Genomic DNA, 21,810 nt, shown 5'->3' with positions numbered 1-21,810 from the left:
TTAGCTTAAGACCCTTCAAACATTAATGTGATAGATATATTAAAGACTTTTTTACAAAAGGATGGAACTGTTTTACTTTCAAAGTCGTATTATAGTGATATCTGTTATGTACGGATTTCGACTCTCACCGGTTAATTTCTTCTTTTACACGTGCTTTTTGAACTTCCTGTTTAAACATACACAAGTTTCTAAATTGTTTTTTAAGTGAATTAAACTTATTTTAACAATCATGAAGCGTTCTAGAATCATTAACAAGCAGTTTCAGCTTCTGTTTGATGATGGAAAACAGGTTTTTCCAAGAAAATACCGCAAACGACCGCACAGGATTTGAAATTACCGGAGTTTCATTAGACCTTTTCTAACAGTTACAAAAAGTTTTTTTTCCTAAAAATTCGTGGGGAGAAGGGGGTGCGGACTATGTACCACTGCGAACTATACAAGCCTTTCTACGGTAGAGTTAATTTCCTAATGCTTGTAGATTAAGACTTTGGTTGGTTTGCTTGCTTTGTTTGTATTAACGTTTGCTCAAGCATTGTAATTAAGATTGACATCTGCGAACAATATAAAATAGGCGGTGTTAAACTTGTATACATTATACTTGAATTTGATTGTATGTAATCCTGGCGGTAAGGAACACCCATTTGTACATGTAAACATTACAAGACAATGTAAGTAAGGTTTAACTCTGCCCAATCTACATGTATATTGTTTGCAGATGTCAATCTTAATCACAATGCTTGAGCAAACGTTTATACTTACAAAGCAAGCAAACCAACCAAAGTCTTAATCTAAAAGCATTAGGAAATTAGCTCTTACAACTTTGAAAGTGAAGGCAACTGTTTTACACTTCATGTATTATTTTGCTAAACAAGTATTTAATATTGAATGTGTTATTTTATTTCACAGAGAGTAAAATGGAAACAGAAAGTACAGAAAAGAAAAGAGAAATACCACCTGTGGTTAATGGTTTAAATCATGACCACATAACTAGTATAATCAGGTACATTCATTGTTATAAAGTGTCTATTTTAAATGCATATGATTATAAGTAATTTTTATCTCGTGACAATGCGTTACTATGGAAGGTTAGATTATTAGGGCCACACAAGTAGAGTAATCAGCTTGTTCATTAGTCACAAAATTGTTTCAGCTTTCTAACTTTCAAACACCTTGGAGTATGGTAATGAAACTTGGCATGATTATTTGATACTACTAGAAGGTGTGTCGCACACAAGGAAAATGACGGTACAGTGAAAGTCATGGTTAAAAACTTGGTTCAACTTAGTAAACCCTGTGCAAAAAATTACTTTATATATTTCACCTTATATGGTGCGTCTTTCAGTGGTAATGTAACTTTAAACATGTTCCATTTAAGGTGGAAGTAAATCTAGTCACTTTTGCAACTGTTCAGTAATGTTGAACATATGTCTGGTCTGTTCTATAATGATGAATAGAAATCAATGCTATTTCTGTGGTGTCTTGGATAGCATTTCCCTAATTATTCATCCTGGATCAGGTCAAATAAGTGGAATAATGTCGATGATCATCTTTTATCAGAAAATATACTCTGGTTTGTTGGGGTGTTTGAATAATTGTATCTCCTACTTTTCAATGTATACTTAAATGAAAGCCAGTAAAGGTTACCTCCCGTTCAATTTATAAATTGGTTGTTTTTGATCAAATTGTCAAAATACTGGAACACCGTCTTAAATTTGTGTCAATGATGAATTTCAAAGACAAGCATATAACTGAATTTATGCATGTTGAATTTATAATTCTGAGTTTAAAACTGTAATACACTAGAATATATTCTGAGTGTCTATGGGTACATTTTCATTGTAAAAAGAAACTTTACTTTTAGAGAAAAAAGCTGATACCACAATATGTATTGTACACCTGAACAAAAACAAAATCAATAGATTTAGATTAGTTCTGAATACTGCTGTTAAAATTTCAATCTTAGGACATAAAAGTATAAGTTTTCTCAAGCTGCCTGCATCGTTCAAGAGTACATGACTGCCAGTTTGAATTTTATGATTATGCCAGAAAGTGTAGTGATGTGTTCAGTCACTTGAATCAATGATGAATTTTGAAAATGACAAGCATATGACTGAATCATGCCTGTTGATAATGTTATTCTGAATAACATATACAAAAAAAGTTGGATCACGAAATCTGTATTCTACTCCTTTAATCTCCTTTAAAGAAACATGCAAGAGAATGTGTCATTTTCTTTCTCTATTGAAGATGCATATATGTACTCATAATTATCAATAGGTAAGGGCTTCTCAGGGATGTTAAGGAGATACACTAATAAAACTTTTTTCATGTTAGATTTTGATGTAGTGCACTAAGACTAGCAGAGGACCCAGTTTAGTATACACACATCCATGATGAATTATAAAAAGACAAGCATATAACTGAATTATAAATGTTGATAGATTAGTTCTGAGTACTACAGTTAGAATTCCAATCTTACGACATACTAAAGCTGACTGCAACTTCCATAAATACATGAATGTCAGTTTGATTTCTTAAAGTTATTCCAGAAAGTGTTGAATATTGTATTTAGATGTATGGGTTTAAAAATTAAATGTACTGGACAATGGAGTTGGGAGAGGGCTTACCAGTAATATAATTGATACGATTCTAAAGTTATATTATTTTAATACAGTTTATTTATTAATTTGAAGTTTGGATATTTATTGCGTTCTGTGTTAAATAATGCATTGAGGATGAATTTTATAATGACAAGCATATGACTGAATCTTGCTTGTTGAATTTATTATTCTGAAGCCATTGTTGGGAACATTTATAACTTTTGACATTATTAAACATGTTAAAATTGGAATAAGATGAGATTTCTCATGTAGGTTTTGAAAAAATATGATATTGGCCCAGTATAAATCACATTGTCCAGAAAAAATTTTGGAACTAATTCATTGTTTTTTTTAACACAATCACCTATAATGGGTTTAAATTCTTGATTCAATGACAAAAAGGTTGTTTTAAATAAGAAGGATTGCCTTACATTAGATCCATTCACTAATTCAAATTATTAATTGTATAAATAGTTGTGAACTTTTCAAACTGGATGAATTTTATTGGTCTCATTCTTGTACTAGGTATGTTGTGATGAATTATAAAGTGACAAGCATATGACTGAATTATGCCTGTTGATAATTTTTTTTCTGAACATATGGCATAAAATAAATGAAGGTACTGTAACAGCATTATAATAGCCCCTGCATTCTGACGTGGTCATTGGGTGTTCTTCACTTCGTTTATTCATCCCTGCTTTTGTCCTACTTTTTTATCGGATACTGCTCCTGAACCACTTGACAGAATATGAAAAAAACTTTCACAGATTCTTACTCACATGATGTACTGAAACACCTATTTCATTTCTGAATCGGAATGATTTTTGGGTTTACTTTGGACTTTGATGAGTTCAAATTGAATTGATCAGTTGCAAGGAAATTATATAGGGCACTATTTGCATGGTTTAAATTGGATAAGTACATGTCTACCATTTAAAAACTGATACTAATAAAATTCTATGTAGTGTTTATTTTTTATTTGCAGGTCTGTAGTTGTTTTAGTTGGTATACCTGTAGAAGCAGATACTTTACATGCATCCCTTCGGTTAGTGTTGCGTCTGACAAGGGAACATAAATATGCCGTATTGTTTGCTGATTTGGGTGGACCGAGACTTTTACTTGCTCTTACACAATCCTCATCTTTCCAAGGATTTATTTCTTTAGTGACGTTAATATTCAGACATGTAATGGAAGAAAAAGATTCATTAAGATACTGTATGGAGAAGGTATGTCTTAAGATTTTGTAGATCATTTGATAAGTGTTCATTTGTTATAGATTGGTTTCTCAGAATAATGGTTAAAAGTCTGAGTACACATAATAATTTTATATTTAAGTAAGAATTTATTTTATGATATTAGATGAAATTGACAAAATTCAGCATGCATAACATTAAGAATACAAAGATGAGAAAGTGTGAAATGAAACTGAACGAAAATCCAAGTATATTTTTAGGTCGTCTGTAGCGTCAAGCTTTCTCCAGTGACAAATAAGGATCACTTCTGTGGTTGCCTTTGTTTACTACACACTTTGTTAATCTGCAGCGGAGATGGCAGGTGACACACGTTTACCTCTGGAGACTCACACATTTGTTTATAAATAACTGATTCAAAGTTGATCATTGTTATCTCAAGAATGTCCTCTGTAAAATTGCTTGGCAAATAACTTGATTATCATTTGGACTGACATGAAAGATCAAAGTATTTTATTTTATAACTGTTTAAGTACAATGTATGTCATTAAAAATGAATATATGATAGGTGTTCTTTACTATCACGCATTATGTATCTGCATTTGTGTCTTGTCGTGTGACATATGTGATTGTTTACAATGCTATATTAATTTAGTGATTGGCATCGTTGGGTAGAAGTTTGTTGTAGCTTTTACCCTGGTATTGTAGCTAGACAGAACTATCTCAAATTAAATAAACAGTGTAAAATAGAATTTTATCAATTTGACACAAGTGTTCCTTATTTACCAGTAATTTTTCATTTTAGGTTGTAAAGAAAGTCACGTCTGGCTCTGGTTCCAGTACAAGTGGTGTATCGCAGGGCAGTATGGGTTCCAAGGAATTACATTATGTCCTGAGAGTCTTGGGTCCAGCAGCCTGTCGACATCCTGAATTGTTCACAGAAGTTGTCAAATCTATCTTGCGGGTAGCTTTACCACCACCTGCTAAAAGAGGTTTGTAAACATTCAAGCTATAGAAAACAGTAGGTGGTATAAAAAGAGCCATTATATGGCCCCTGAAATTCCTAAAATAGGAATATCAGAATTGACATATCTGATCTGAAATAGCCATTTTAAACATTGGTTTGGCAAAATTAAAATATATTTTACCTACATTAACATCTTTGTTTAAACTAGTTGTAACAAAACATCTTTTGGGGTAAGGGTGTGGCTCTTATCTCTGTATAAATGACAAGATGTCAAAAAGAGGCCATTTTGATAGTTTTGCATGCACTACAAGAAGTTTGAAGACTTAAACAAATTATTAAACAACTATAAGTACTGATATCTGACAAATTTGTCTCTAATGAACATTTATATTATAGATTTATAATACTTTTTATACCCCGCTCAGTGATGCTGGTTAACCCTGTCCATCCGTCAGTCCCATTTTTCTTAGAACTACCAAACCACCGCTGCGAAAGGTTGGGGTTTTAAAAAAAATGGGACTAAATTAATCATACCTTTTCATTTGCTAGACCTATTACAAATTTCGTGTTCTTTTAATGGTAGTAAATCATAGGAACATGGATGTATCTTTGAAATAAGTTTTGACAATCATTATTTGATTGAATCAAAAAGGGTTATTTTTTCATGAGGTTTTATTTGTGGGTTCGGCCTTAGAAGGAGCAATTAAATCTTAGCCGTGTTCATTGTGCATTTCACTGCCCTGTACAATGCATTTTGATGTTGATCAATAGAAAGTGAAATGTTTTTGCATGGTAAAATGCCTATCAAAAACTGATTGAAAATTAGACATTCACTGATACATAGAATTTCCTGATATACAGTATAACAGCTTGCACCTCATTTTATTAACAGTACAATGTTATTTTAATAGAAAACAACTCTTAATTTTAGGCTAATTCCAATGTGCAGAATTGGACTTAAATACGTGAAGAAATATCCAGATATATATACAATATATGTACATTGTCGGAAAATATAAAATTTATTTGAATGAGCTTTAGAAACAGGACGAAAAGTGTGGCGTGCCAAGTTTTTATCCTGTTACATAGCAAGTAGAAATAAATTTTATATTTCCGACAAAGTTCATATATTGTTTTTATCCTGTAATTTACACCCAGCACTTTAAGATTTAGTTGTTTAAATCCAAATGATTGTCTCTGATTTTGTAAAGAAATCGACATAGTTTAAACGTGAACTGCGAAGAGTACCCCAAAATGAACTGTAACCCAAAAGAAATATTCACACAACCCTTTGCTCAACATGGAGGCAGAGTATGCGGAGACTTCATTTGTACAAGTACAAATAAAACAAAAATTTATTTGTGTACATGTTATTTGTACAATAGTTGGCTGATTGCAGGATACAATTCTTAAATGTGACATGACTTTTTAGTACGGGTTGTTCCAGAACTAAAATGCTTGGGAGGTACTGTTTTAAGACCCTGACCACTCATAAAATAAAGTTCTCATTTTACTTATAGTATTTACAAAATTATGAGGGAAATGCAACCTCCAATATTTATTTAATTTGAGTGCCTCCTATTCCCCCTCCCTCCCTCCTGATGCATTTTGGAACAGCCCTGAGTAGAATGAGTTTTTTTTTGCAGCCTTTTTTGTACAGGTATATTGTTTACTTACAGCAGAATACATATTTTGTAGATGAAGACGAGATGAGGTTTTATGGTCCCAATAGTCCTCAGCTACTGAAGTGTATAGCCAGTAAACATACCATCAATTATACAGTAGAATCTCCATTAAAAGAAGTTCTTTTTGATCTCTTAAATGCTCTTATATGCAAGTGTCACTATGCAGAGGAAGGTATGTACAAATCACTCTAGTTACTGTGTAAACATAAATATTTTAAGTTGGCGTTATAATTCCTCCAAATTTGCTTTCAATCTGCGATTTTTGTTGAGCCTGCGACTTTTGAGCTCGACATAGGGATAGTGATCCGGCGACAGCTGCGGTGTTAGCTAACTTCTTAAAAGCTTTATATTTTAGAAGGTGGAAGATCTTGATGCTTCATACTTTGTATATGGATGCCTCATGTTACGAAGTTTCCGTCAGTCACATGTCCAATGTCCTTGACCTCATTTTCATGGTTCAGTGACAACTTGAAAAAAAAGTTAAGATTTTTTGTAATGTTAAATTCTCTCTTATTATAAGTAATAGGATAACTATATTTGGTATGTGCGTACCTTGCAAGGTCCTCATGCCCGTCAGACAGTTTTCACTTGACCTTGACCTCATTTCATGGATCAGTGAACAAGGTTAAGTTTTCGTGGTCAAGTCCATATCTCAGATACTATAAGCAGTAGGTCTAGTATATTCAGTGTATGGAAGGACTGTAAGGTGTACATGTCCAACTGGCAGGTGTCATCTGACCTTGACCTCATTTTCATGGTTCAGTGGTTATAGTTAAGTTTTTGTGTTTTGGTCTGTTTTTCTTATACTGTATGCAATAGGTCTACTATATTTGGTGTATGGAATGATTGTAAGGTGTACATGTCTAGCTGGCAGGTGTCATCTGACCTTGACCTCATTTTCATGGTTCAGTGGTCAAAGTTAAATTTTTGAGTTTTGGTCTTTTTTTCTAATACTATATGCAATAGTTCAACTATATTTGGTGTATGGAAATATTTTATGATCTATATGTCAGTCACACAGTCTGAGTGCCTATCTGTTTTTCTAACCTGTATCAAGTAAATTTTTTTGGGATTTTAAAGTAGTTAACCATGAACATTTTAGAATTTGGGTTTTGACCCAGAGATCACAGTTCACTTAATATGGAAATGTGATGATTTGAGATTGTGTCCTATAGACGCATGTTCTTGCTCAACATATTTTATTGCTGCAATATAATCTGCTGTTAGTTATTATTGTAAGTTCAGAAGAAATGACTTTTAATATTGTGGAGAATTAACCAATGAAGGAATATATAAACGAATGTATTGGGGAATAAGTTTGATGTTTAGAAAATGTTAAATCAGAACATATGATGAAGTATTGTACATGTTTAAGGGTGTATGTAACAAGCAAAGGGATTTTTCTTGATCTTGACTTAAGCCTCTCGTGATCTGGTAAATGTTGACTGTAGATTAACAGATGGTCTGTTTATACACTAGTGGACATAGTATTTAAAATATCAATAGAAAGTTTGACATCTTTTTCTTTTTCTCCAAGTATAAGAATTTGTAATTGATTACAATTGATTTATAATATATCTCTAGAAAATAAAGTACAAGAACCAAAAACATTGGCAGAGGCAGTAGCCGAAGCAGAAAGAACGATCGCCAGACAAAACAGTGCAATAGACATGGTCACGGAGGATGATACATCTGTAAGTATGGAACAACTGTTTTGTCTGTTTTCATGCTTGTATTTGGAATTGGAAATAATGAAGAAGGAAATACTATACTTCTGGTCTTGTTGCAATTCTGGACTCTCCTGAAGCAAGACTTAGGCATGCTATTTCTGTAGTTGGTGGTGTCAACCATTGGAAAAGTTTATGATTATGTTACAGGAAAGACATGTTTCAATTAATGAGTATGTTACAGGAGAAAAATGTATCAATTTATGATTAATTTACATGGTCAATAACCAGTCAGGGGACTTATTTAAGTAGCAAATTCGAAGTTTTGTCACAAATTGTGATTTTGTAGTTTTACCAAAATTTTAGATAATATCTGTTCATTAGTAAAATTGAAAAAAAATGAACTTTTTGCTTCTTTTAAGTAGCAAAGTTTATGCCTTTGATGAAATCATTTAGCTGCAAATTCTATTTTAGTTGAAAAAATGCTATAATAATGGCTTTACATAATGAACTGATACTTTCTTAGCAGATTTTTCCCAGCAGTGGGAGTATTTTTCCTGTAAAATTCAAGGTTTCATCTTACAGATTATGTAATAAAATTCTACTGTTCGCGATTAAAATTTCACTGTTCCGGGGTGTTAGTGGGGGTTATTAAAATAATGATACTTAAAGAAGTGATTTTTTGGAAGGAAATTGAGGTATGATACTTAAACAAGTGATTTTTATATCATTATCCTAGATTCAGTACAAGGTCATCACCTGACATGACCCGGTCATCCTATCAACCCAGATGTTGGTTCTGATAATTTTAGCAACATAATTTATAGTCCCTGGATCATTAGTATTCTATATTTAAAGCTACAATAAAATTAAATCACTAAATCTAGTGATTAATTAGTACTACTTAAATAGGTGATTATTAAAGAAAGACAACTCTTACTTCCAACCTTTATGGACATAATGTTACTTGAATCAGTGATTTAGAAAATCACTCATTTAAGTAAGTCCCCTGACTGACATGCACATACGGAATATCATTAAGCATCCAGGTGATTATGAGATATGAATGTTGAGATTGAAAAAAAAACAAAAAAAAAAAACCACAGGACAACCGGCTTTAATCACACACAGTAAAGCAGGTTAGTGCACCTTTTTCATTTGGTATTTTTAAAACCTTGTATGTCAATGATGAATTTTGAAATGACAAGCATATCACTGAGTTTGCCTGTTGATAATTTCATTCTGAGTATATTACACCAAAAGAAGTATATTTTCCAAACAAAATGGAACACTGCAAACCAAATGGTTTATTTTTATGCCCCCGCCGTAGCGGAGGGGCATTAAGTTTTACCCTTGTCCGTCTGTACGTCCGTCTGTACTTACGTATGTCCGTCCGTACTTACGTACGTCCCAAAATTGGTTTCTGTTCTCTAACTTTAGTTTACCTCAACCAAATGTTATGAAACTTATACACAATGCTTATTACCACAAAACACAGATCAAATTTGAATTTTGGTGGCGTCCCTTTTACTGTTCTAGAGTTATGCCTCTTTACAAATGGAAAAATTACTGAATTTGTTTCTGTTCTCTAACTTAAGTTTGCCTCAACCAAATGTTATAAAACTTATACACAATGCTAATTACAAGAAAACACAGATCAAGTTCGAATTTTCGTGGCGTCACTTTTACTGTTCTAGAGTTATGCCCCTTTACAAATTGAAAAATTGCTGAATTTTTCGTTTCTGTTCTCTAACTTAAAAGTACCTCAACCAAATGTTATGAAACCTATACACAATGCTTATTACCACATAACTCATATCAAGTAGAAATTTGGGTAGCGTCACTTTTACAGTTCTTGAGTTGTGTCCTTTTAAAACGTTATGTGCAAGCGGGGGCATCATCTGTGTCAAATTCCCCATTAATTTGTACATAGTTTCGGCCATTGGTTATCTTGTTTGAATTGTTATACATTTTGTCATGTCAGGACCTTTTAAAGCTTACCATAAGGTATTGATTTTTCTCACTGTTTAAGGCAGTACAGTGACCTATAATTGCTTAAATCTATGTCATTTGGTCTCTGGTAAATAGTTGTCTCATTGGCAATTATGCCACATCTTCTTATTTTGTATTTGCTGAAATTTAACAGTAAAATAATTAAATGAGGTAGTTGATCAACACCACTATTTCAATTATACTTTGGGGAAAAGGGGTGGGGGTTAAACTTTCTGTTACAGTAAAAAATGTTTAATCGTACAAATATTAATTTATATTTTAGAGTCAAATTGATGTCAATAATTCAGAAGCAGGCACGTCCAAAGACCAAAAAGAAACAAAAGAAGATCTAAAGAACCAGAATCCATTGATGCCAAAATCTGCAGTATTACGGTTGTTATCTGAAATGATTAAATCTTATTCTAGTTGTACAAGGCTAATTACTAACTACACATACCACAGTGGACAGTCAGAATTAGTATTAGAGGTAATTAACATAATTATTGTTGATTCAAGAAAAAACTATAAATGAGTAAAAAATGTAAAATCAATATAATTTTTACTTCACAAACATAGTTTCAAAGGGACGCTACACAAAAAAAAGATGAACACAGTCAGCAGAAATGACTGAAAAATTAAAAAAAAAATATAACAATGTTAACTACAAATTGAATATGTTGAATATTTAATAAACTGCTGTAATATTATGGACTGAATTTTAAAGAGAATAAAAGAAATTAAGTATATCAAGTTTTGGAATTTGAGAAAGTTGAACATCAAACTTAGTTGAAATTATCTCTCAGAAAAGTACAGAATCATGATAACCTTTATAGTTCCTCTGATAAATGAAGATAAGAATAATTTTTGGTTTGCCATACATTATCATCCTTGTATTTGTTTGTTTATACACATTTTCTATTTTAGGATTGCACTGTATTGGCATATGTTTTGGACAATTTATTACCGCAGTGTCAAAAAAGTGGGGACAAAGACTGTCCTGCTTATTCTAGGATTTTCTTAGCTAGCATAGCTGCTTGTAATCACAGTCCAGATGCTCAATTAACTCTTGTAAGTGAACTGAAAGCGTCCATTCAGAGAGCTTTGGGCCTGCCTGAAAGTTCAGAGAAACACACGAAGATTCAATCATTGACTAGTTTGATCAGCGTGATTATTGAATCGTGTCCTAGTCCCGGTCAGATCCCAAATCAAGTTTTTAAAGGACAGCAGACATTAATTAATAACATTGTTAAGAGTCTGTTGAAGAAGGGCATTGTAGCTGATTTAGCCAGGATACCTCATAGTTTGGATCTTTCTAGTCCGTATATGGCTAATACAATTAACTCGGCTCTTAAACCATTGGAAACATTGTCTAGAAGTGTGAACCAACCGGTGCAAAATGTAACAGCTAAACCCAAACCAAAAGCTGAATTACCACAGAGTGAACCAGGAACTGGACTTTCAGCTGAAAATAATACAACAGGTAAACGTTTTTTTATTATACTTCATGTAAAAGGAAATAATATCTCACATATCCAGCATTCTTGTGTACGACTGACCTCTTATCCCATGGGTCATTTAGGAAGGGAAGAATGCTATATAAACTACCACTACTAGAGACACAATAGATATACTTGTATCTTTTGTGTGTTTAATGTGGTTACAATTTTACCTCACCTTTACGAGAGGGTTTGGTTTCTTTTAGACATTACGTGACTACACCTGTCAACAAATTTAAACTTTTCCATATCTCTGAATCAGCTAAACAAGATAAAATCATAGGTTGCTAGAATACTCATCTTTCAGACATTATACATTTGTACTTGCATATCTTATAAGGAAAGTTTGAATAAAAAGATATATATTGGATATACAAATGAGACAGCAACCCAAAAACACAATTGTCATCTTAATATTAATTAGTAATGTAATGTTATTTGGAAATCACTACAAGTTACAATAGGGGTTGTCCAAAATTCTCAAGAAAATCCTATAGGCAAGACAAGTTTAGGAGAAATCTGTGCCTTTTTCAATCATTATTTTCTCAAATTTATATCGAAAACCATGTATATTTTATCAACAGTAATGCAAAAGGTTATACAAGTGTCCACTTGAAATTGCAATGCTTGAGCAAACTTTCTATAGATAAAAAACTGGCAAGCAAATTAACAAAACTTGTGTTAAAAATGCTGTTGTGAAAGAGGTCTCTAATTTTATCTCATCTCTTATGATAAAATATGATAATGAAGATGATTTTTTATAACATTTAGATTAATTGTATAATGTATTGTATGTCCAGCATTCTTGTGTACGACTGACCTCTTATCCCATGGGTCATTTAGGAAGGGAAGAATGCTATATAAACTACCGCTACTAGAGACACAACAGAAACACTTGTATCTTTTGTGTGTTTAATGTGGTAACAATTTTACCTCTTCTACACCAGAATCCTCTTTCAGACATTATGCTTGCATATTTTATAAGGAAAGTTTAGATTAAAAGATATATATGGAATATACAAATAACACAGCAACTTAACAACACAATTCTGACCTTAATATCAATTAGTAAATATTATGCTTGTTTGAAATCACTATGATTTTCAATACAGGGTGTTGACATTTTTCAAGAAAATTCTGTAGGCTTGTAGGTTTCTCACTAAGGATTTTTAAAGGTGAGTCCAGGGACTTGTTACTTTATCCATAATGAGTCCAGAGACTCTTTATTTTATCCATGGCAAGTCCAACAGTGATAAAAAGAAATTCTATTGCTATACTATTTATAATTTTAGTCTCTGTGACAAAATAGAAACAAGGAGATGACATCAGATTTAGATTTTTTAAACTTTTGCTTTAAAATGATGATGAATATGTGCTCATTTGATGCAACATTTTACAGTCTTGATGTGTCTTCAGTTTTAAAAATTATGAGTCTAGACAGATTTTCATGAGTCTTAACACTCATAGACTCACATTATTGATAACCTTGGGCATGACAAGTTCAGCAGAAATCCTTGTCTTTTTCCATCGTAATTTTCACAAATCCAAAACCTTGTATATATTTATATTCGTATTACAACTGGTCATATATGTGTCCATTTTGTGATTGCAATGCTTGAGCAAACTTTCTTAAAAAAAAAAATTGGCAAGCAAATTAAAATAACTTTTGTTGATATAAAAATATGGAGATGAGGTATGATTGCCAATGAGACAACTATCCACCAAAGTTCAAATAAAGTGGATGTAAGCAATTATAGGCAACCGTACAGCCTTAAACAATGAGAAAAACCCATACTGTATAGTCGGTTCTAAAAGGCCCCGACATGAAAAATATGAAACAATTCAATTGAGAAAACTAGCGGCCTAATTTATAACAAAACAATTAACGAAAAACAAATATGATGGACATGAACCAACGACAACCACTGAACTACAGGCTTGGGACAGGCACATAAAGAATGTGGTGGTGTTAAACATGTTTTTGCACGCTCAACTCTCCCCCTAACCTGGGGCAGTGGTGTAACAGCACAACATAAGAACAAACTATAAAAATCAGTTGAAAATGCTATTGGGAAGAGCTCTAATTTTATCACATCTTTCATGATACAATTGTCTAGCATTCTTGTGTACGACTGACCTCTTATCCCATGGGTCATTTAGGAAGGGAAGAATGCTATATAAAATACCACTACTAGAGACATAATAGAAACTCTTGTATCTTTTGTGTGTTTAATGTGGTTACAATTTTATGTTATAGACCAGAGGTTTTGTATTTTTATGCCCTGGCCGTCACTTGAGGGGCTCAAGACATAATTGAAATAGTATTAATTAGCCACTTGTCATTAAATTTATGTAAAGTATCAGTAGTAACGGGTTTTAAAATGGGAAAACATTCACATTTGTGCATACAGGTTGAACTTTGGTATGTTGAATGTGATTACTTATTGACCAAATCTAATGCATTTCACATTAATAACAAAATCTTCCGAACAACTAAGTAACTGAGTATGATACTTCAGGCCATAATCTTGCCGGCGAAATGACGATTTAAGTCGCAAAGGAATTTTGAAAATCGCTAAAACTCGCCGGCTGACTGACTTCATGGCGAAGTCAAATCGCTATCAAAATCGGTAAAAGGGAGACAACTTGAATTTTACAAGTTTCACAGGTAACAAAAATGGCGGCGACAAGGAAAAATCGAAATTTTCGAAGCGACCCAGGACTAATACTTTCAACGTTTAAATGAAATAAATACAACGGCGACTTTGAGCATCCATGGATTTAACATTCAAAACTATTGAAACGAGAAACAGAGCGTCTGTTTGAGTTATCATTTTACGATGATTTTCATCAGAGGATGTTGCCTAATCACTCAGCTGATTTGTTTTCTTTTTATTTGTTACGAGACGATCAATTTTACTATTCGGTAGGTCAAGGGTGGGAATGAACGGAAGATTTTTTACATTCTTTGATCAAAAATTGAAATATAAAAGGTAGAAAGACAGTTAATGGATAAGTTGACTGCAAACGTACAACAAATGGCCAGCTTGTGACCAATTTGTTAATTAGGGCTCATAAATTAGGGAGATATCTTTTATAACAAAATGATAAAAAATAGCTCTTTATCGACTTATTAAAATGTGATTGCTAAATATTTTCATTTATATATAGGCTTACAATCTTTCACGAGATTCTCAACTTACAGCTGACATGATATCCTGGACAGTCAATATCTTTTAAAATTATGACATGTGATGATAAACATTAAATTGCCCAGTCATTAAAAAGTCATCAAATAAACTGGGAGCCATATTTTTCTGGACTTATTCAAGCAGATGCACATGGGATTAATGCATGATAATATTACTAGGCAAGCAACAAACTTTATTTCAAGTTGACAGCACAAAAGGTTGAATGAATAAATAACAACTACATTGTCTAAACCTTTTTATTAAGAATTTTCAATTCATACATTTTATACAATATCATATAAAACACTGCAAGTATATTTGTTATTGCATAAATAAAACAATTTTCCCTTAATGATGTACACGAAAACACTATGCAAACGAAACGGTAATGGAATTTCACTTTGATCACCATGAAATTGATCACTTCTCCCAATTCTGTCATGGAAGGAGAAGTCACTTCTCCCTCTCAAAAATCCTAGATTAGGCCCTGATACTTCAAAAATAGGTTCATCAATGGTCCGCCATTAGTCAGTTTTCAGAAAACTCAAAAGCAGTAAGAATCACTGTAAACTTAATCCTTGTCACAAGACACATTCAATCCACTGTTTTAAAATTAACTGGTACCAGCATTCTTGTGTACAACTGACCTCTACAACCATGGGTCATTTAGGAAGGGAAGAATGCAACAATAACATCAACAGATCATAAAACATAATTCAATATGTAATTTATATGTTGTCTGCTGTTGAAACATATTTTGAAGAAAGTAATTTTGGATGTGTTTCTGAGTTTTCCATCTTCTCCTTGTATTACTGATTTTTAAAGGCAGTAATTAAATTTCATTAGTTGAATGCCTTAACCTTCATGTAATATTTGAGCAGGTGCTAAAATTTGCATAATACTCTACATCAAAGACTTATTGTGTAAATCAAACTGATTTTGATAACCCGTTCATTTTTTGTATCCTGAAAGTTTTACTGTGTAATGTTCTAAAGTGGCATGTTCAAAAGGTTTGGAAATTTTTCTAGAAAATGTTTTCGAAGTTTTTTCAAGCATTTGAATTAACATGCCACATGGATAAAATTTCAGTATTTTCTATAACTAGACTGAAGTTCATCCTTTGTCAGGGTCTATTTTCAATTGTTATGCTTCAGCAAACTTCCCTAAAAATATTATAAGCAAATTGCAGCTCGTTTCATAATGCTAGCAAGACAAAGGTTTGTTTGGCTTGCTTGCTTTGTTTGTATCAATTTTGGCTCAAGCATTGTTATTAAGATTGACATCTGCAAACAATATAAGTAGGCAGAGTTAAATCTGTGTAAAGGTAAATTTGATTATTTGATAATGTTCAATCAAATTTAAATATAATGTATACAAGTTTAAATCCTCCTTTTTATGTTGTTTTCAGATGTCAATCTTAATTACAATGCTTGAGCAAACATTGATACAAACAAAGCAAGCAAGCCAAACAAACCTTTGCCTTGCTAGAATTAGGAAAAGAGCTGTAACTAAACTTTTGTTGAACACGCTATTGTAGAAGAAATCTGAATTTACCACATCTCTGATGTATCGATATTAAGATAATTGTTTGAAGTATTTAGATGAATTGTGTAGATTTTGTAATTTATCATTTGCCTTGCATTCTTGTGTACGACTGACCTCTTATCCCATGGGTCATTTAGGAAGGGAAGAATGCTATAGTATATAAACTACCACTACTAGAGACACAACAGAAATACTTTTATCTTTTGTGTGTTTAATGTGGTTACAATTTTACCTCACCTTTACCAGAGGTTTTACTACTATATATTTTGTAAATATACATGTACAAGTCATCAAATTTTTAGACTCTTGTATTTTCATATTTCTAAAACCTCTCAAACACTAAGATAAATTGAAATTGTGTCTTTAGAATAGTCACTTTCAGATATCACATTTAAATATTATTTGGAAAGTTTGATAAAATAGGGATTAGGAATATACAAGTGAGACAGGAACCCAACAACACAATTGTCTGCTTTTATATCAATCAGTAGTTTTTTGTTATTTTGAAATCTGTAAGAGTGGCAATATTAGTGTTGTAAATTATCCAAATACTTCAGGAGAGATTTCATTGCTGTTCGACAACCAATCAGTAATTTCCAAAAACTAAAGCAGAAAGAATCAATCGCTACCTGTTATCTTAAAACGTTTGTTACAAGATACCTTCAACCCATGGTTTTTAACTACACTGGTACCAGCATTCTTGTGTACGACTGACCTCTACAACCATGGGTCATTTAGGAAGGGAAGATTGCGATAATAACATCAGCATCTCAAAAAGCATACTTTATTGTAATTTATGTTGTCTTGTGCTGAAACATATTTTAAAGACAGTAATTTTGGATGTGTTTCCAAGTTTTTAAAATTAATAATAATATAACTCGTTCTTCAATTGTTATAAAAATTGTTTGCCAAATTTTGTCAGTAGGTTTTTTCATCCATTGCAATTAAGTATGACACATTCATCAAATTTCATCATTTTCTCTAATCAGGCTGAAGCTTGCCCTATGTCAATGTCTGCAACTGTGAGCATCTATTTTAATTGCATTGCTTATGTTACAATATGTAGATGACTTTTTATAGCATCTAGATAAATTGTATAATGTATTGTATGTCCAGCATTCTTGTGTACGACTGACCTCTTATCCCATGGGTCATTTAGGAAGGGAAGAATGCTATATAAACTACCACTACTAGAGACTCATTAGAAATACTTGTATCTTTTGTGTGTTTTATGTGGTTACAAGTATGCATCTAATTGGTAAAGTCTTATCTGTATCAGAAACCAAAAACAGAGCACTCATAGGTTGATAACTATTTTAAAGGAGATGTTGTTCAAACAGAACAAAAAAATATTACAGAAGAGATTCATGCTGATTTTAATTTTAAGTTCTGTTATTAGGGGTTAAAATTTGAAAAGAATATAATGCAAAGTTCAAAAGACATGTTAATGGGTAGAAAGCTGATGTTTTCACATTTATTTTTTTTTATTTAAATAGTTGAAGAGGCAGCACCTGCAGAAAATGAGATTGGAGAGGTCACAATAGAGGATATTACGGAAGAACAAGAAGAGCAGAATGAGGCTCTTGAAGAGAGCGAAGCATTTAATGCTGTTGAACCAGTCACAGAAAACCAGGTATTTCTGCTAATGCTTATTAACATGATATTTTTCAAAATTGGTTTGCAAATAATAAAATACAATTATATACTGTAAAATCAGAAATAATTGCGATTTTTGAAAAATGGACGATTTCAAGAAAATCCTCATACATATATATATTTATGAATTTAGAATGCGAGTATTTATTATTGCAATATTTTACTGGTTAACCTCTGTCCATCTGTCCAAAACACATCTCTGATACATTTTTCTCAGCAAATAAAATAGATGTCAGTGAACCCTAAAGCTGCGTATAAAAGTCAAGATAAGCATTTGTCATGATTTTATATGCTTCAGAAACTTCAACAGATTAAATTAGTAAAGCATGAGGATTATAACACTATGGTGATGATGGATAAGTGTTTATTGTCCAGCGGCAAATTAAATGCATATTCAGGACAAAAACATGTTATTATGATAAGAAAATAAATTCTGTTTGTCCTAGACCGACACTGACTTGAATTTTTAACATGCCAGTTCACAAGGTAAAAACCCAAAGTAAGACATGTAAGCCTACCTACTGCTAGCCGACCTGTCTCAGATCTTACTTCTAAAATGCCTCATGCTTAGTTGAGAAGCAGTAAATACCAATTTCAATTCTTTGGTTTGACCCAGCTGGGGATTGAAACCATTACATACTGCACTCAAGGCGAGCATGAATCCGATCAAGGCAGTTGATTACACTAATATAGTATTTGTATATTTTTTCGTCATCTTTTCTAATCTTTGCACCATGCTGTTATTTACATGTTCTTGATGACCATTTCATATATTTCCCCAACTAATTTTAGTTAATATAAATCTCCATGAATATATCAAACTCGGTTCTCCTCTTATATTAATCAACCGACAACCTGACTAATTCACAAAAATATATATATGCCAAATTGGCTAGAAAGGGCTCCATATGAAAATTAGTTGGTTTACAGTACTTTCTTCTTTGTACAGACTGCACAGGAATTAGACAACATATTAGATAATATGATAAACAGAGAAAGAAATAGAGATCCTGAAAGTGAGGTCATTGCAGATATTATCATGGATGTCTCAGGTACTTATCGAAACATGTTGTAATGTAGAGAATATTTTAACAACAAAAAATAGATCACTATGGATTCTTTCTTTTTTATAATTTACTAATTTTTGTGAAACCACGATTTCATGTACTTAAGTTTTTTAGGCTGAATTAGTAAAAACTACAAAATCAAATATCCATCAGTCAAAGATATAACTCTATAGGGTTATTACAGAAAATAACTTGTGTGTGTTATTACAGATACTTTCATGAGTTGTCTACTCTTTATTCCTTAAATTTTTTAAATCTGTAATAACATATGTTTGTTATTTGTAAAATTATTTCATTTATAATGGGCTCTAGGGAACTCTTGAGACTTTGCGCAGAAACTAAATGCATAGCCTTGATAACTAATTTTTTAATTAAATTAATTCATTTTTGATTAACCATGGTAAATCAATGAGACGAGGCTATTAAGGGATAAACTTAGCTGTGATAACAAGGCTAGGTTATTAAAGGAATGTAACTTATTATATAAGACACTTGGGAATTACCGAGAAACTTGCGCAGAACCTCATTACATGCTCTGGTCATTATTTCTTACAATAAATTAAAATACATTGTAATTAAGCATGATGTATGTCTGAGCAAATGCTTTGAAGTGATATAGAGAAGCTGTGATAACACCCTTTAGTTATTACAGGCATATTTTTTCTGTAATAACATATAGGTGTACTATGCAAAATTGTAAACTATGAACTGTTATATCTTTCAATAGTTAAGTATACATATAGACAAAAGTAATATCAATAGAACTTTTATACATTTTAACTGAACTAATGATGTATATTGTCCCTTTGAAACATGTAACATACATATGTTATCACAGTTCTTTGATTTTTTAGTCCACAATAACAAATGTATGTTATTTTTCTGTAATAACCCTATAGAGTTATATCCCTGACTGTCCATGAACATATAACTTTTCCTCAATCCCTAAAAATTAGTACTTTTGATACGACCGCAAAAAAAATTTTGGGATCGTCTGCGTCGTTGTCCGAAGACACATTGGTTTCTGGACAATAACTTTAGTTTAAGTTAATGGATCTCTATGAAATTTTTTAAGAAGGTTCAATACCACAAAAGGAAAGTTGGGATTGATTTTGGGGATGATGGTCCCAACCGTTTAGGAAAAAGGGGCCCAAAACAAACATTTTTCTAGTTTCAGGATAATAACTTGTGTATAAGTATTTCGATTGCTCTGAAATTGTACAACAAAGTTTAATACCACAAGTAGAAGGTTGGGATTCATATTAGGGGTTATGGGGCACACAGTTCAGGAATTAAGGGCATAAAAGGGGCCAAAAACACCAATTTTGTAGTTTCCGGACAATAACTTGTGTGTAAGTGTATGGATCTCTCTGATATTGTACTATAAGGTTTCATATCACAAAGGGAAGGCTGGGATTGAGTTTGAGGGTAATTGCCTCAAACATGTAGGAATTAGGGGCCAAAAACATGCATTATTCTAGTTTCCAAACAATAACTTCTGTTAGATGTGTATGGATCTCTCTGAAATTGTACTACAAGGTTCCATACTATAAAGGAAAGAATTGGAACGAGTCTTGGGGTAATTGCTCCAAGGGGGATTCCAAAAGTCGCGGGGGGAGGGGGGGTTCCAATTTTTTTTAAGGAATTCATATTTTTTTCAAAAATTTTCAAATTTCAAATTTTGTAAAGTTTCAAGAAGTAATCTTCAGTTGCACAGTATTGCGCAATAGATTTGTAAGATCTTTTTCCACATTTATTTTGTGTCAGAAACCTACATTATGACAAAAATTTGATCACAATCAAAATTCAGACAGTATCAAGCTTGAATATTATATCCAAATTTGCCCCAACTGTTCAGGGTTCGACCTCTGCGATCGTATCAGGCTGCGCTCAATCAGATATTAATGCTCTGATGCTGAAAGAAATTTTAGCAATGCTGTCACACCTTTGAAATCTGATCATTTTAAGGACCACTTGATCTGATCATTGGATGAATGTCATAAAGAAAATTTGCATTTCAGTTCATATTGAGTTTATTAAATGCAGATAAAGTCAACAGAAGTTAAGAGTTTGATATTGATGATGTTAGATTCAGACATATCATTAAGAGATAGAAATAGCATAGGAACATTCCATACATTGTCTGTAACAATTATTTCTGAGCTATCATTAACTTACCATCCGAAATTGTAAAAATATACGTCATACATTATTAGGTGACATAAGTTGTCCAAATGAATCGTTAATAAGTCTTTTTGTTGGCATTTAATCAATAACTGTTCAGTATTGTTGTTATCATTTAAAGCTATTGAATTTTGGTTTCTAACCAGATGGCAAATTATGCAAATTAATCTGATTGGTGTTCATCTTTTATCATAGACTCAGCTAATATAATGTATTAATATATCGTCTTACCATTTGTTTATCAAATGGTTAATGTATAATTCAGCGTCTGCTTATCATACATACAACACATTTATAGAACAGAACTAATCTGTAGTATGAAAAATAGTATTTTGATTAATCAAGAAGTTTACCAGAATTTGTAAATGCTTTAAAATTCAGTCTGTTTCAGTTTCAAATGTCTTCTTCAATATGGGAGGGTTTTATTTTTTCAATATCAATGCTACAGCAGAAAAGGAGAAAAGCTTGTATTATTTACAGTCGTTATGTGATTGAATCTATTAGTAATTGCCTTCATTAGACAACATTTACTTTAGGTTATTGTTCTCTATGTATGTTAATAATTTTATG

The 21,810-nt window shown here is 32.2% G+C and overlaps 1 protein-coding gene across 5 annotated transcripts in view; it reads left to right on the top strand.

Annotated features, from left to right (window-relative positions):
• LOC127703943 (E3 ubiquitin-protein ligase HUWE1-like) overlaps window positions 1–21,810 on the top strand; it is a 134,423-nt gene that overhangs the window by 47,059 nt on the left and 65,554 nt on the right. For all 5 annotated transcript variants that reach the window (XM_052207991.1, XM_052207997.1, XM_052207994.1 and 2 more), the window contains exons 43-51: window positions 907–1,000; window positions 3,586–3,826; window positions 4,596–4,782; window positions 6,456–6,614; window positions 8,027–8,136; window positions 10,385–10,588; window positions 11,026–11,581; window positions 17,830–17,966; window positions 18,939–19,041. In XM_052207991.1, the coding sequence (XP_052063951.1) occupies window positions 907–1,000; window positions 3,586–3,826; window positions 4,596–4,782; window positions 6,456–6,614; window positions 8,027–8,136; window positions 10,385–10,588; window positions 11,026–11,581; window positions 17,830–17,966; window positions 18,939–19,041 (1,791 nt within the window). The remainder of the gene's footprint in view (window positions 1–906; window positions 1,001–3,585; window positions 3,827–4,595; window positions 4,783–6,455; window positions 6,615–8,026; window positions 8,137–10,384; window positions 10,589–11,025; window positions 11,582–17,829; window positions 17,967–18,938; window positions 19,042–21,810) is intronic.

Source organism: Mytilus californianus, unplaced genomic scaffold (genome assembly GCF_021869535.1).
Source record: "Mytilus californianus isolate M0D057914Y unplaced genomic scaffold, xbMytCali1.0.p SCAF_1, whole genome shotgun sequence".
Taxonomy (NCBI): Eukaryota; Metazoa; Mollusca; class Bivalvia; order Mytilida; family Mytilidae; genus Mytilus; species Mytilus californianus.
The sequence above is the reverse complement of the archived record's forward strand: the minus strand, read 5'-3'. Positions and strand labels throughout refer to the sequence as shown.